Source organism: Brachyhypopomus gauderio, chromosome 12 (genome assembly GCF_052324685.1).
Source record: "Brachyhypopomus gauderio isolate BG-103 chromosome 12, BGAUD_0.2, whole genome shotgun sequence".
Taxonomy (NCBI): Eukaryota; Metazoa; Chordata; class Actinopteri; order Gymnotiformes; family Hypopomidae; genus Brachyhypopomus; species Brachyhypopomus gauderio.
Window position 1 is genome coordinate 4,183,543 of NC_135222.1, and position 15,630 is coordinate 4,199,172.

At 42.5% G+C, this 15,630-nt stretch overlaps 2 protein-coding genes across 2 annotated transcripts; one reads left to right on the forward strand and one right to left on the reverse strand.

Annotated features, from left to right (window-relative positions):
• Positions 1-23: 23 nt before the first annotated feature.
• ubxn6 (UBX domain protein 6) lies at positions 24-7,654 on the reverse strand. Its single transcript, XM_077024498.1, has 11 exons — positions 7,469-7,654; positions 6,921-7,075; positions 6,764-6,828; positions 6,539-6,667; positions 6,363-6,460; positions 6,207-6,282; positions 6,041-6,125; positions 2,117-2,336; positions 1,468-1,598; positions 977-1,125; positions 24-834 (listed from the first exon to the last, which is right to left on the reverse strand). Exons 1-11 carry the CDS (start codon positions 7,549-7,551, stop codon positions 709-711), a joined length of 1,317 nt encoding a protein of 438 aa, XP_076880613.1. The 5' UTR covers positions 7,552-7,654; the 3' UTR covers positions 24-708.
• Positions 7,655-8,302: 648 nt separating this feature from the next.
• hdgfl2 (HDGF like 2) lies at positions 8,303-15,572 on the forward strand. The gene is made up of 16 exons (XM_077024502.1): positions 8,303-8,522; positions 9,274-9,350; positions 9,626-9,764; positions 10,152-10,322; positions 10,449-10,571; positions 11,004-11,072; positions 11,159-11,339; positions 11,495-11,576; positions 11,837-12,128; positions 12,232-12,347; positions 12,437-12,504; positions 12,630-12,700; positions 12,834-12,935; positions 13,271-13,421; positions 13,843-13,966; positions 14,501-15,572. Exons 1-16 carry the CDS (start codon positions 8,451-8,453, stop codon positions 14,595-14,597), a joined length of 1,935 nt encoding a protein of 644 aa, XP_076880617.1. The 5' UTR covers positions 8,303-8,450; the 3' UTR covers positions 14,598-15,572.
• The last annotated feature ends 58 nt before the right edge of the window (positions 15,573-15,630 follow it).

Here is a 15,630-nt window from a genome sequence, read left to right on the forward strand (position 1 = left end):
ACTGTAATGCCTACTTGGGAAAATTTTTATAATTGACAGTTTAGTGTTCTATTTTCGCTCTCTCGAAAAAAGGAATGGACATTTAGTGTTTTGTGAGGAGGTCGGCAGTTGTCTTGGTTTTGTCAGATCAGTGTGATCAAGGGTGTGTTTAAAATTATGCACCTCTGAAATGGTAAGAGGTAAACACATGAAAGTTTTCCACTTAAAACTCTTTCTGAAACATCCACATAAGCTGGAGTTGTTGCCTGTAAAAAGAACGTAGATTTTACATTTTATTTTTTGTAGCAGTGCTTTACTCTGTTCCATGTTTAATGGACTTGTTTTAAAAAACATATTTGGAACAGCATTTGGTGTGGTAAAATACAAATAAAGATAATGGACCATTTGTACAGCAGCATCACAGTGCAGAAAATAATTTATTCTCTAGTACATATACAATAAACTTAATACTTAAGTTTTCTTTTAAAGGCAAACTCGTTGCTTAGGTAACGACGTGACCGTGCTTTGCTCTGTTTGAGAAGCAGCTGCACGTGCGCACAGGAGCCCATTGACGAACCCGGGTGGCTTCATCACCCCATCAGCGCGTTCAAGGATGCTCGGGCACCTCAGGGATGGGCTTCCGGCAGAGAAATGTGGTGCGGTCAGAAGAGCGGGAAAAGGCCCAGGACAGAAGAGCGTGCGGAGAGGGGGGGTGGACGGCGCCTGCATTCAGCTGAGGGTCGTTATGTTCTCCAGAAGTTCGGGGTTCAACACCGAACCACCACGTCCCCCGGCTGCTTCAACGTCTGCCTGGACCGCAGGGTCCCATGCAAAGTTGAGGAGAGCTGCAGGGATCTGGGGGAAATGAGAGGAAACGCGTCCAGTAAATGACGAACCGGTCGGTTGATGTCGGCCTGGCTAAGAATGGGGGGGGGGGGTGTATCTTAGTAGTGTTTATTGTGTCAAAGTGAGTGGAGATCTGCTGGTTTCTACATACAAGATTACATTCGTTCAGTGCCATGTCCTCATCCTCTCTCAGTTTCTGGCCACCAGGAGCGAAGAGTTCAAAGGGCTGCCAGCCATTTTCCAACGAGTCGCGTACAAACTCGTACAGCGCTGACACTTTGTCCCAAGCCAGAAAAGTCCCTGTATGTGTAAGTGACTACAGTATACTAAAAGTGTTCTCAAGTACTGTGCAAGTGTTACTTCAATTAATGAATAAAAGAATGTAGAATAGTTCAGCTAAGTGTCAAACTAGAGTCCTTATGACTACACTTTATCAAAGTAAGCACTGAAATTTCTATGTCCATGGAAGTACAAGTCCCTGGGTAAATATAGCTAGTACCCACCTCTGATGGTAAGTAAAAACTTATCTGCAAAAGTTACAATATAAATTTGAGACTTAAGAATAACTACATGGACTTGATGTATTTTTTCAAAATCGCGTTAGTCTCACAGCAAAACAGTAAACAGGCCTGTAGTTCTCACCCTGTAGTAAATTGCCGTCTGGTAACCGGATTCTCAGGAGGGTGTAGCTGTATTTCCTCCTTTCTCGCTGCTCATCTTTTTCTCGCATAGCTTTTGTTCTTAGCATGCTGTTTCTCTCAACTAGATCACTTCTGAAATTAAATGTGTTGGAGAAAGTGAAACGGGTAAGTGCAAGTTCTTTGTTCGGTTGTAATCTAAACTCCTTCATGCACTTCAGGGTTACAAGACGAGGAACCTATCCTGACAAGGGTGACGGTCCTTCACAGAGCATGATGAGATTTCAGTAGCACACTTATTCTGGATACGAACACTATAGGTTAATGCAACTATAGCCATTAGAGAATCATAAAGCTGGTGTCAATACATAAATACAGATCAAATAAAGGAATAATAACTGAAGATGTGGCCTAAAAGGATGAACTGGGTACCAGATTGTTTGGCTGAATTAACCAAGAGTTTTGTGATAAAATTACTTTCAAATTGTTAGGGGATTCCAATGTTATGCAGATGTTTATTTTATCTTGGAACACATCTTCAGCTGGTAATTAAAAGCTCTGTAATCCTTAATGAAGGAACCAGAACATAAAACCTTGTGCTGACTGATGCTCCCTGAGAAATGTAAACAGAACTATTAGTTTTGCGTCCATACTTGTGCTGCTGTTCCCTCTTCAGCTCCTCTGCCGTCAGGTTGTAGAAGTCCGGGGGCAGCTCGAAACGCGAGGCGTGCTGGGAGGGTCTGAAGGCCTGCGGCTGGCGGTCCAGCCTGGCTCGGACGGGTTCTCCGTTCTGCAGCTTCTCCTTCTTCCCCTTCATCTCCTCCAGAGCTTCAGGATCCTGCTCTGGCAGTACCAGGAACTCTTCATCGCCCTCTAGAGAACACAGAAAACCACAAAGACAAATTCAACAGGGCCACGTTTATAACTTCTCAAAGTACTGTTTTAGTTCTTTTTGCCAATGGATTTAAATGGGTAATGGAAATTAAGTTTAATGTTTACCAGCAGGAACAGTATATATAAACTGTTAACCATAAAGCCTGGCTAAAGCAAGGGCAATAAACTGTTAACAAGTACAGATGACATATGGTGCGCCGTTCACATCAATCAATTAAACACCAATTAAATGTGAGATCTTGTTACATCTCTCAACACTATCCCCACATAAACAGTATCTGCTTATGCAGTCCCAGCAGTGTTTGCAACATTAACTTCAGGAAGCTAAAACACTATTATTCTGGTGTTATTCTTGGTGCCCACAGTAACCCTAGAGCTCTTTTTTTCTGCTGTTAATAGCCTATTGAAACCTGTGAAAAGTTTCCCTATGGTTCCTTCAGCTGAACTCTGCTCTCGGTTCATGGACTTTTTAATCACAAAATACTTACAATTTACTCCCAGTTCCAGCCCTCTGCAACCAGGCTAAACATTCCACAACTATCTCCTCAGTTCAGCAGCAGCTATTTTTCTACCTTCAATATGGTAAATCAACAGCTTGTTTCAAATATTAAATTCCCAAGGGCAACTTCATGCCAATTAGACCCTTTTCCTACACAGCAGGTGAAAGGTTCTCCATTTATCTGTCCTCTTATTACCAATATTATCAATGCTTCACTTAGTTCAGGAATGGTCCCAGCTTCTTTGAAGCTGGCAGCTATTACTCCAGTTCTCAAGAAGCCTGGCTTAGATCCTGAGAACCTCGCAAATTATAGGCCCATCTCTAATCTCCCTTTCCTTGCCAAACTGTTGGAGCGAACAGTGGCTGCTCAGTTAACAACATATTCAATCATGTCATCTGTTTGAGGTCTTCCAATCAGGTTTTAGGAGGAATCACAGCACTGAAACTGATCTTGATAGGGTTGGCAATGACTTGCTGATGTCAGCTGACCAAGGACTGCTGAGTCTTCTTGTACTGTTGGACCTTACTGCAGCCTTTGATACGGTGTCTCATAGCCTTTTACTAACTCGGCTCAATAACCCGGTTGGTATAACTGACACTGCATTAGCTTGGTTTCAATCGTATCTTTCTGGTAGGCAGCAGTTTGTTTCAATGGGAGGTTTTCGATCTGACACATGCTCCTTGTCACATGGTGTCCCCCAGGGCTCTGTTCTCGGGCCCCTGCTCTTTATTTTGTATATCCTTGCTCTTGGTGACATCATGGGCTGCAGTTTCACTGTTTTGCTGATGATGTCCAGATATATAATTGTTCAAAACCATCCCACAGCTTACCACCTGGTGCCTTGCTGAAATGCTTAACTGATGTGAGGGCTTTGATGATTGAGAACTTCCTGAGCTTAAATAATAATAAATCTGAAGCCATCATAATTGCTTCTCCTGCTACTGTCAGGAGGCTTAGTGACACTACTGTCTGTATCCCTGCTTTTGTTGTCTCTACCTCAACACTAGTGAAAAATCTCGGAGTAATCTTTGATTCTACATTATCGTTTGACTCGTATACAGTGGGGAAAATAAGTATTTAGTCAGTCACCAATTGTGCAAGTTCTCCCACTTAAAAAGATGAGAGAGGCCTGTAATTGACATCATGGGTAGACCTCAACTATGAGAGACAAAATGTGAAAAAAAGGTGAGAAAATCATTTTGTCTGACTTTTAAAGAATTTATTTGCAAATAATGGTGGAAAATAAGTATTTGGTCACCTACAAACAAGCAAGATTTCTGGCTGTCACAGACCTGTAACTTCTTTTTTAAGAGGCTCCTCTTTCCCCCACTCATTACCTGTATTAATGGCACCTATTTGAAGTCGTTAACAGTATAAAAGACACCTGCCCACAACCTCAGTCACACTCCAAACTCCACTATGGTGAAGACGAAAGAGCTGTCGGAGGACACCAGAAACCGAATTGTAGGCTGGGAAGACTGAATCTGCAATAGGCAAGCAGCTTGGTGTGAAGAAATCTACTGTGGGAGCAATAATCAGAAAATGGAAGACCTACAAGACCACTACTAATCTCCCTCGATCTGGGGCTCCACGCAAGATCTCAGCCCGTGGGGTCAAAATGATCACAAGAACGGTGAGGAAAAATCCCAGAACCACAAGGGGGGGATCTAGTGAATGACCTGCAGAAAGCTGGGACCAACGTTACAAAGGCTACCATCAGCAGCACACTACGACACCAGGGACTCCGATCTTGCAGTGCCAGATGTGTCCCCCTGCTTAAGCCAGGCACGTCTGAAGTTTGCTAGAGAGCATTTGGATGTTCCAGAAGAGTATTGGGAGAATGTCATGGTCAGATGACACCAAAGTAGAACTATTTGTTAAAAACACAACTCGTCGTGTTTGGAGGACAGTGAATGCTGAGTTGCATCCAAAGAACACCATACCAACTGTCAAGCATGGGGGTGGCAACATCATGCTTTGGGGCTGTTTCTCTGCAAAGGGACCAGGACGTCTGGTCCGTGTACATGAAAGAATGAATGGGGCCATGTATTGTGAGATTTTGGGTGCAAACCTCCTTCCATCAGCAAGGGCAATGAAGATGAAACGTGAGGAGATCTGCATAGAGGAATGGGCCAACATACCAGCAACAGTGTGTGCCAACCTTGTGAAGACTTACAGAAAACGTTTGACCTCTGTCATTGCCAACAGAGGATATACAACAAAGTATTGAGATGAACTTTTGTTATTGACCAAATACTTATTTTCCACCATTATTTGCAAATAAATTCTTTAAAAGTCAGACAAAATGATTTTCTCAATTTTTTTTTTTCACATTTTGTCTCTCATAGTTGAGGTCTACCTATGATGTCAATTACCGGCCTCTCTCATCTTTTTAAGTTGGAGAACTTGCACAATTGGTGACTGACTAAATACTTATTTTCCCCACTGTATCAACCACACATGTAGGACAGCTTTCTACCATCTCAAAAATATCTCTAGGATTCGCCCTTTCCTCTCTCTCACTGCCGCAGAGACTATAGTCCATGCATTTGTTACTTCCAGACTTGACTACTGCAATGCTCTGTTGTGTGGCCTCTCTGCTCGGGCTTTGAGCAGGTTGCAATATGTGCAGAATTCTGCTGCTAGGGTACTGACCCATACAAGATCTTGGGAGCATATTACTCCAGTCTTAAGTCGTCTTCATTGGCTTCCAGTAAAGTACCGAATACAGTACAAATTGCTTATGTTGGTGTTTAAATCCTTGCACGACCTTGCCCCTTCTTACCTAAGTAGTCTATTGCAACCATACTCTCCAGTGCGTACTCTTCGGTCCTCAAGCCTCTATTTGCTCGAGGTCCCACATACTAAGCTAAGCACCATTGGAAATGGAGCATTTTGTGTTGTGGGTCCAAAGCTGTGGAATAGTCTTCCCGACGCACTGCGAGCTTGTTCATCTTTAGATGTTTTTAAAACCAGACTCAAAACTCATCTTTTTAAACTAGCATATGGATGATACTATGTATCTGTCTCTATGGTCATTTTAAGCTGTATGTGCACTTACCTTTTTTATTTTATTATTATCTATTGTACAGTGTCCTTGGGTCACTTGAAAGGCGCTTTTAAATATAATTTATTATTATTACCAAGGCTTTCAGTTCCACGATAGTGTGTTGATTTGTTTACCTTGGCCCTCCAACGGCAGCATGATGCTCTCAAATCCCAGAGCCTGCAAGAACTCCCGAGTACCCTCCACCCCTTTGAGCTTCTCCTGAAGGACACACATTGCATGAAAGATCAGATGAAATAAGTCAAAGCCATGCTTCCTGATCTCCCTTTCAGACTTACTTACCTGAAACACTTTGTTGCTCACTTTAATCCTCCTGTATTTCTCTTCTGATGGATTCTTACAGATGTTGTCAATGTACCTGCAGTGTTGTATTGAGAGAATGAGATGCAGCGTTCTGGTTCAGTACAGAATCATGAGCTTTTTCTTTCTGGTACCCACTTGCTGATGATTTCCACGGCCGCTTTCACCTTCTCCCTGTCCCTGTTGAACGTATGGATCATCATAATGGATGCCTCCACTGGCTTCTCCGAGTATCTCTACAAGAAAGATCGAAGTATCCTCAGGAATAAGTCAGAGTGGTTCCAGAGTTGTACAGGCACTGTAAATAAACCCACCAGAAGAATGGCCTCTTTGATGTGAACTTCTCTCTCGCTCTTTGTCAAAGTCTTCCCAGTGAGAGGACAGATGAAATACACTCCCGATACAGAGAAACACTGGGAGTCCCTCGCCGCAACTTTGGAACCCTGGACAAGGACAAAAAAACAACAGATTAACTGATCAGGATCGTAAAGTGAAAGAAGTGAAGGAAGAGAGAAACGAGCACGACGGTTGACCCTTGCCTCAGTGTCTGTGGTCGGATGTCCACCTGCAGTGGCAGCTGCCTCTGCCTCCAGCTCCCTCCTCACTGAAACCAAAGAGCTTGATTACCAAAAACCTTTCCTTCGTCACGAAGGTAAGCTGGGCTGCAGTGATGCTCCCAACACCAGACCCACTCACCCTGGGTCCTGATGGCATCCTGCGACGTGTGGGGTCGAGGGCGGTGGTGCTGCTCCACTCTCTCCAGGGCTGCAGCACCGGCCCTCTGCGCGCTGTCGGTGGGCGCATGGCGGGGCTTCTCCTGGCTGCCGGTCCGCTGGGCCGAGGGCTTGGGGCTGGAAATGTCAACACCAAACAGAGCTCTGTGCTGTTGGTTTACTGTTATGCCTAATAACATAACCCGCTTTGGAACTAGTAGCTACATGCGATATAAGTGACATAAATGACATTGACATAATCGCCTATACGGAGAAAATATACTTGAGAGAATCCGAGGGAAGGAGTTATGTAAAGTGTTGTTTTCTTTCTTGGCTTTGCTAAACGCAGTTATTAATATTAGACGAATATAGACATGACCTAATGCATCAAATTCCAAAAAGTCTTAGGCAAATGTGATCTAGTCAAATACAAATAATTTGAGGTGTAAGAGTCTGAGCGATGCAGCCTAATATAGCGAGACAGGGACTGTCAAAGCTGGCCGACAGCCGTTATTACTTTTTTTTTTTTACCTTGTGTCATCTGTAAGTTTCTTCCCGGGCCCCGCTGATTTGAATTTCATATCCTTTTTGATGTCTTCGAAAAACTTCTTCATTTTTATTCTGGTAGTGTGAAAAGAAAACAGATGCTTTGTAAGTCATACAAAACGTATAGTAATCTGTTTACATCGATGGGAAGAAGCGCCTTCTCTGCAGGAAATGGAGCGCCCCGTGAGTGGAAACAGCGCCCTCCAGCGGCCGGGCTGTACGAGCACACCTGAATACAAACGCCTGGTCGTGTTCTCAACACAGTCCCAGGAGTCCATTCTCTGTACAGGTAGGTCGCGCCCCCTCAGTCAGCACATCTTATTCATTACAGAAATGTGTAATTATTGAGAATTATATAATGACATTATAACTTTGAATCAGTTAAGCGAGAACAATTCCCAATCGTAAAGTGCATGGGTATCCCAGATCTGAAGTGGAGGGCCACTGTTTCAGTCCACCAAACGCCACTGAACTAAACTTTATTAACCATCGTGTACGACTACTTCCTGACACACAACTGTCAGGGATTTTGATATTTATTGGATGTAGTCTCAGTTAGATATTACTTGACATCTTTACATTGTTGTAACAATTTAAAATCTCATCTTTAAGAGTTCTTATATTTGCTAACAAAAATCACTGACCTTTAGTGCAATTTTTTTCTTGAATTTCGTTGCTTTGAAATGATATTACTTAATTATGATAATAATCCGAGCACGTCCACGGTGTATACACATTGTAATTTCTCATTGGTCCAGGGCAAAGATTGACAGACAATGTGACCTATGGGTGGTGAGCGGCGGGCGGGACATCCGTTCTTGCGCTCAGTTAGCGGAAGCTGGTGCTGGAACCAACCGCCTAACCTCGCGTTGTAGAGGTCCTGTGTCGGGTTGAAAACGGGCTGCAGGGAGATAAACAGCGCTAAAATTAAGAAGAAAATAGAGACGGTGCACAAAGAAGCGAGGACATGCCACATAATTTCCGGCCCGGGGATCTCGTCTTCGCCAAAATGAAGGGGTACCCGCACTGGCCGGCCCGGGTAAGCCCAGCAGAAGGTGGTGTGAGCGGGCTGGGTGAGCGGTGTGAGCGGGATGATGGCGCCCCTCACACCCCCCTCAGGTTCTGCTGTGCTCCTCTAACTGTTACACCACGCCTGGTGCTGCTGTATCTGCAGCTCCTCTCCTTTTATGTAGTCTAACCAGGCATACTTTCATTTGGACTAAGAACATTGTTCTATTAATATCCGCAGGTCGCCACTAACAGGTAGGATGGCTGGTTGGCCTGAGTAATGAACTCCTCAGATAGCAACACTGCTGCGTTCAGTGGGGATGAAACTGTTTAAAAAACGTTTAACATCATCTTGAAATGCACTTTACTTTGTCTTGTTATATTGGGGGTCATTAGCATGGTTACATTTTGTTTTTTCTGGAGTCTGAAGGGAGAGTCGCCGTAGCTGTGAAGTTGTGTTTGTTTTCAGTTCATCTATCTGTATGTAAATTCTCACATTCTTTATGCATTTTCTGTTTTTTGCTTACTTTCCTAATTTCTCTTTTTCAAGATGATGTCACTTAGTTTACTCAGACCTCCGATCCAGAATAAACGTGACCCTTAGTTTACTCTTATTGCAGCGCTATTAGCTATGCGTTTTCTTGTATTTTTGTGAATCGTCATGCTGTTACAGATGATTATCTTTTGATGTGTATTGTGACTTTCGTTATATTCTCTTAATACGTGCTTTTTCTTAATTAATCATTTAGTTAACTAATCACCTAGTTAACTGTCACTTCTAGATTGAAGAAGTTGCTGAAGGCGCTGTGAAACCTCCACCTAATAAAATCCCAATTTTTTTCTTTGGGACTCATGAAACGTAAGTACTCATAATTTAATACTAATTTAATTTAGCATGGTGAATTAAAAATGTTTCTGAGGGTATTCTGAGTCTTTAACACTTCAATTAGCAAAGCCAGCTTGTTTTTTGTTTTTGTTTCTCTTGCTGTTAATATGGTGCCTAGTTTTGGAAATGTCTTGTGTAAAAGTTATTTTCATCAGTAAATGCATGCAAAATGGTAGATAGGACTATTATTTTGCATGTAAGTGCGATGAGATGGCACTACAAGAACTTCTTTGCTTCTCTAAATATAGAGCTTTCCTTGCACCAAAAGACCTATTTGCCTATGATAAGTACCAGGATCGGTATGGGAAGCCAAACAAAAGGAAAGGATTTAATGAGGGATTGTGGGAAATCCAAAACAATCCTCATGCTTCTTACAGCGCACCTGTGGTAAATGTTCCTCTCTTCTGCTGAACACATCACAAACTGCATCATCTGCATGTTTGTTATTGTTGATTTTTCATGTGGAATAATCAAGAATGTACCATGTGCAATAAAATTTGTGGGGTAGTAATGACTTTTTGTAGTGGCTAATGAATTTATTTAACTTTTTGTTTTTAGAATTTCTTCATTGTCATTGTAATATATACAATGCAAATTTGGTCGTTCAACTACAATTGGGAAATTTAGTCCAGTTGTTTGCCTAATAATTTAAGGAACCTGTTAGGAATGTCTTTTGTAATGTATACTTCAAATGTCCAATATTCACTGCAGGAATAAATATATAATCTTTGTCTTAATTTTTTTTCACCATGTCAAAATTTGCTTCTCCACTAGGCTGCGAGCTCATCTGAGAGTGAAGACAATGAAGCTCCAGCAGGAAGTGACGCACAAGACGAGGAGGAAGTAGTAGTACCAAGAAAGGCAGAAACAGGAAGTGACGACTCTGACTCAGGGAGTGAAGATCAGAGGAGAGTGGCAGTGAAGAGGAAGACTCCAGCAGCAAAGGTAGCTGCCACTCTACACTTCCACCAAGCTACAGTATTTGTTATGCAGACGTGTTATATGATTTTGCTTGAAAGCTCGTGTGTTTTTGTTTTTTTTTCTTGACCTTCTTGGGTTGTTCTTCTGTAGCGGCCCCCAGCGAAGAGAGGGAAAGCGTCGTCCAGTGACCGAGATGAAGAGGAGAGCGGTTCACCCTCTGAGCCAGAACCTTCACCCAGCTCAGACTCGGACTCAGGCAAAAACAGCGACCAGGTAATTATTTTTTTTGCCATCTAAGAATCTGTGGACTGGCCTGTTCTAGTCCCATAAGGCCACAATGCAGCAAAATATCTGCAGTCCCAGGTCATCAGGTCGACCTAGATTAAGTTTAGATATGTCTGTGACCACACCTCAAAATAATTCCTCTAGCATGTAGATGCAAAACATCTTTCTATTTACCCAATATTGGGATGTTTGTTTTCACTACGCTCAGCTACATAATTCCTCCTGTCTCAAAAATCACTGATTATATCAAATGTCCTGTTGTGAAATCAAAACAAAATTGGTTTGCTGACATTTCAACCAGCAGTTAGCCATTGCCACTGTTTGAAGAGAACAGGAGCATTAATTGTAATTAGTTGTTGTATTTTAGTCGTTTTTAGCATCACAGTGTACGTTCCATTATATTGTGTGTGTATTCCCCAGGACTTCACCCCGCAGAAGGACTCAGGTGGTCGAGGCGGCAGGAAGCCCGTGGCCAGAGGCAGGCGGAAGGTCGGGACCGCATGGTCATGTTCGAAGCTTATGGTTAGATTCACAGTGGAATGCTTTACTTTGGTGGGTTTTGTGGGTCGTTTCAGAAAGCATCCACAGAGTCCGATTCGGAGTCAGGCTCCCACTCTGATCGGAAGGGAAACCGGAGTGATTCGGAAGATGTGAAGCCACGACCAGCCCTCTCCGGTTCTGAATCTCAGTCCGGGTCCAAGTCAGACTCTGAATCGGAGCCTCCACCCCGGAAGGGCCCACAGGCACGGAAGAAAGGTGAGGCCAGCTGTGGTCGTCTTAATTTTACGATTGACTTAATGGTTCGGTGACGTTCACAGCCTTTCCTTTATTGGACTGTAATAACTCTGATAAGGTTAGTTCAGATGAACATGACAGCATGTGGTATGACTCTCACCTGGTTTTGCTTTCAGACAAGCCACCGCCAAAGCCTCGCGCAAGGAAACCCAAGCCAGCACCAGAGAGAGTGGCATCCTCTTCCTCAGACAGTGACAGGTGCACCATAAGCTTCTATCATTACCGATTCTTGTTGTGTTGCAGCTGACAAAAGTGAAGGAGTTTGGGAAGGAATACGTTAAAAAATAGCTAGAATAATGCCAGTACGTAATAAGGCACCTGTTTCGAACATGTAATAAGGCACCTGTTCGAACACCTGTTTGATCCAAATAGGCAATACGGGGAAGCCCTGGCTTAAAACGGGCTACAGCAGTGCTTTTAATGTGTACACTGTAAAACCCGGAACTGGTCGCTTGCAGCGACAGCGAGCCGGACCGGATCAGCGAGTGGAAGAAGCGCGACGAGCAGCGTCGGCGGGAGCTGGAGGAGCGCAGGAAGAAGGAGGAGGCGGAGGAGCTGCGGAGGCTGAGGGAGAGGGAGAAGGAGGAGGAGGAGAAGAGGAAGAAGGAGAAGGAGAACAAGGGGAAGCAGCGTGGCAGCGACGGCAGCAGCAGTTCGGACGAGGGTGTGGACGAGCACCCGCTCAAGAAGTCCAAGAAGCCGCCGCCGCCCCCCATCCCCGCGCCTTCGGACTCCGACTCGCCCGCTGAGGCAAGGCCGGCTCCAGGAAGTGTGATTTTGTTTTACGCCGCCCCTAGCATTCTGCCGCGTAAAACCCTAGCGTTATTTATTTGTTTGTTTATTTATTTGTTAGGTGAAAAAATCAGCAAAACGTCAAGACAGCCAGAAAAGCAGGCAAAAGAAAGAGAAGGAGAAGAAGGAGAGGAAAGAGAAGGCGGCACAGAGGTCTGAAGAGAAACACAGGCCGAGGTGAGGAGCTTGGCTGGGTGCTCGGTCTCTTTAGCACAGAGCTTGGCTGTTGATTCATTTTGATGGAAACCGCTTATTCTCTTCTTCAGGTCTAGGCCTGAGAAGCTGAGACGAAGACCTGAGCGTCCTCCTGAGAAGAAGGTGGAGAAGAAGAAAGGTAACTACACAGAGCCCTATCAGGCGGGACTTGTAGTAGCTTATTAATGCCTACACCTGCTTCTCAAGTGTAGATGGTCTGGTATTCTGATCGTTCTGTGCCTTGCTTGTTTTCTGTCTCCGCAGAGCCATCTCCAGAAGAGAAACTGCAAAAGCTTCACACAGACATTAAGTTTGCACTGAAGGTGGACAACCCAGTGAGTGGATGCTATTTCTTGATGCTAAAGATGCCAAATTTCTGACTAGCACGCAGTAGGACTGTGTGTGTGTTTACCTTCCCGTTTGAAACACTTTGTATCTATGACTTATTTTCTGCTTTTCAAATCTCAGGACATAGAGAAATGTTTACAGGCCTTGGAGGAGCTCGGGTCCATACAAGTCACCAGTCAAATCCTACAAAAGAACTCTGATGTCATCACAACACTCAAAAAGGTCAGCTCTACATGTTTGATTTGAAATATTTTTGAACTATTATGTGTTTTATAGTATTTATATGTATGCTGTATTAAGCAATTCAGTTAATACATTTCAAATGCTCTATATGCTGTTGTAGACTATTGATCAATTCTTAGAGCTTTGAGACAGAAATACTGAAGGAAACTTTGATTTTGTCTTATTTTTCTAAATGTGGTGCTGATGGAACAATTGATTCTGTGCACAATTGGTTCATTCAAAATTATTTTACACCAGGGTAAAGTGTACTGTAAAACCTGACTTGGTCAGAAGTATTCACCATGATCTTACCTCAGCTTCTGCTTGTCCTTCAGATCCGCCGATACAAGGCCAGCAGTGCAGTCATGGAAAAAGCTACAGAGATTTACAACAAATTAAAACTTCAGTTTGTTGGCAAGTTGGAGATAAATAAGCCCAAACCGGATGAAAAGGTCCAGGAGGATAAAATAGACACACCAATCACAGGTGAACCTCCAGCACAACTCGTGAATGATTCTTGAATGATTTTGCTGTTCTACACAGACCTCATTCATCCACCAGCTTTTGTTTAGCTCAGCTATGTGACATAAGACATCAAAGCCTATGTCATGAAGATGTTTGACTCCTATAAAGTCTTTGGGTTTTAGCTGAATTTCAAATTGCAATTTCCACTGTTGTTATCCTCAAGTGTACACCTCTGATTTGTCTTGACCATGTGACCATTATATTATGCTTCTTTCTGACTGTAAACTCTGTTGTGGCTTTATACTTGGTTCCCAGTAAACTTAAAAAAAAAAAATCTGTAAATGGATGTAATAATGAACTACAAAACTGGTATTTGTTGTCTGACGGTTTAACTGCTTGGGTTCAGTTTGGATTCACACCACTGTGGTTGATTTCCCACTAGATTCCAAACCGGTGAATGGAGAGTCTGAAGGTGAGAAAAAGGATGTAGTGTTTGAATCTGAATGTAACCCAAAGTCTACAGAGCAACAGGAGCTAGAGGACCACAAGTCCCAGAACACTGACAGGTAAATGATATTTAATTTCCCCCTCGCCCCCAATTTTTATATCGCAGCTCATGATGGCTTTGCTCACACGGAAGCATTGTGACATTGGTGCTAGACTGGTATCCTTTGGGATGAATAAAGCATATATCTATGTAATTCCTTAATTTCCACAACAACTGTTTTGTAAAACATTTTTAATCCACCAAAGAAAATGTGGTCATTACACAGTGTAACAGTGGAAATTTCACATGTGATGCATGTATGTTTTATTCCTTAATTAAAATGTTTTGCTGCAGTTTATTAAACACTTTACAAAAGTTGTGTGCTTGATGATTCTGATGTATGGAAGACAACACTTTGTCCCCATTATTATGTTAAGAAAATACAAATGGGGTGATGGGTAATTTGCCATCTTTTTATGAATATTAAAAACGAAACGAAAATCTCTAGAACCAGATATATACACTACGCTGTCAACAATAGTAGCACATGTCGAGGATTTTCATATGAATCCATGTGATCCGTTTTGATCAACTGAGTTGTGCCTCATTGCAGACTTGGACCAGACAGCCCTGAGGAGCAACCTGCACACACACCTGATGCAACAGAACACACTTCCACTGCAGAGACAGAGCAGACAGCACAGAGCTAAAGATCGGAACCACAGTTGTCTTTTCCTCAGCTGAACAGCGAACTTTTGTCATAGATACATGTATTCTGTGCAGATGTTGTCCTTAACGTAGACCGCGTCCCTCTTTTACACGTGTACACACACACTGACTCTTATTACATTTGTGTTGGTTTTGTCCATTTATGAACACCATTTTGTCGTTTTGTATATAAAATGATATGGAGATTATTCATGTTTTAAACATGAAGTGACATGAGGTCAGCAAGCGCCTTGTACACGTTCAGTGTGGCAGTACTTCTGCAGAAAGTGATATTTGGTCACCATAAAGGAGTCAGCATTATTTAAAAATAACACTGATATTTAAAGCCAATGCCAAGGCCCTGATGAGTGTGAAAACTGTGGTTGGTACTGAATAGGCCACGTTTTGTTAGCAAGATTCCCTGAATTTTCTTCTCCCTTTTGTATAAAACAGAAAATAGAAAAAAGACATTGTTTTTTCATTAATCAAAACCCTATGTAAATTCAACTCTACAACAGGGACTAATGAAATATTTTCATACAGTAATGCACCTGGATTTTAACCTATGTGAAGTATGATTTAAAGTAATAGTGTCATATTGGGCTTAATGCTAGATGCTGTAGAGGAATTCTGTACCTGTTGTCAGATTTCCTAATCCTAATTCACACGGAGTAGGACGAATTACATTGTGTTCAAGCTTAACGGTATACAAACAACATTCTCTTGGAGCTGATTAAACATTTGCTTGTCTTGCATATTATAGACATGTTTTAGTGCTATGTAAATTGGTCAAATCATTTTTTTTATCATTAATGGAAAATTAAATAAACGTCAGCATGGTGGCCCAAACGATTGTTCTTTATATATAGACAATAATGATTAATGTTTTAAGGGTTTTCTCTTCTCTGTTGTGTTAACTATGAAGTTAAGAAACAGATTTATTCAAATGTAAAATAAAGTCATTGTATGAAAAGCTATATTATTGGGACACTGCGTTTTGTAAAAATGTAAATACCCCACTAAAACAAAAACTAC

Bases quoted from the DNA above. Each gene is read 5' to 3' on its own strand.
- hdgfl2 (XM_077024502.1), top strand. From the start codon at position 8,451: ATGCCACATAATTTCCGGCCCGGGGATCTCGTCTTCGCCAAAATGAAG. The intron at 11,577-11,836 runs GTGCACCATAAG...GGTCGCTTGCAG, and splicing joins TCTTCCTCAGACAGTGACAG to CGACAGCGAGCCGGACCGGA. The intron at 12,936-13,270 runs GTCAGCTCTACA...CTTGTCCTTCAG, and splicing joins TCATCACAACACTCAAAAAG to ATCCGCCGATACAAGGCCAG.
- ubxn6 (XM_077024498.1), bottom strand. From the start codon at position 7,551: ATGAAGAAGTTTTTCGAAGACATCAAAAAGGATATGAAATTCAAATCA. The intron at 7,076-7,468 runs GTAAAAAAAAAA...TGACATTTCCAG, and splicing joins AAACTTACAGATGACACAAG to CCCCAAGCCCTCGGCCCAGC. The intron at 2,337-6,040 runs GTAAACAAATCA...TGTGTTCTCTAG, and splicing joins GCTGCCGTTGGAGGGCCAAG to AGGGCGATGAAGAGTTCCTG.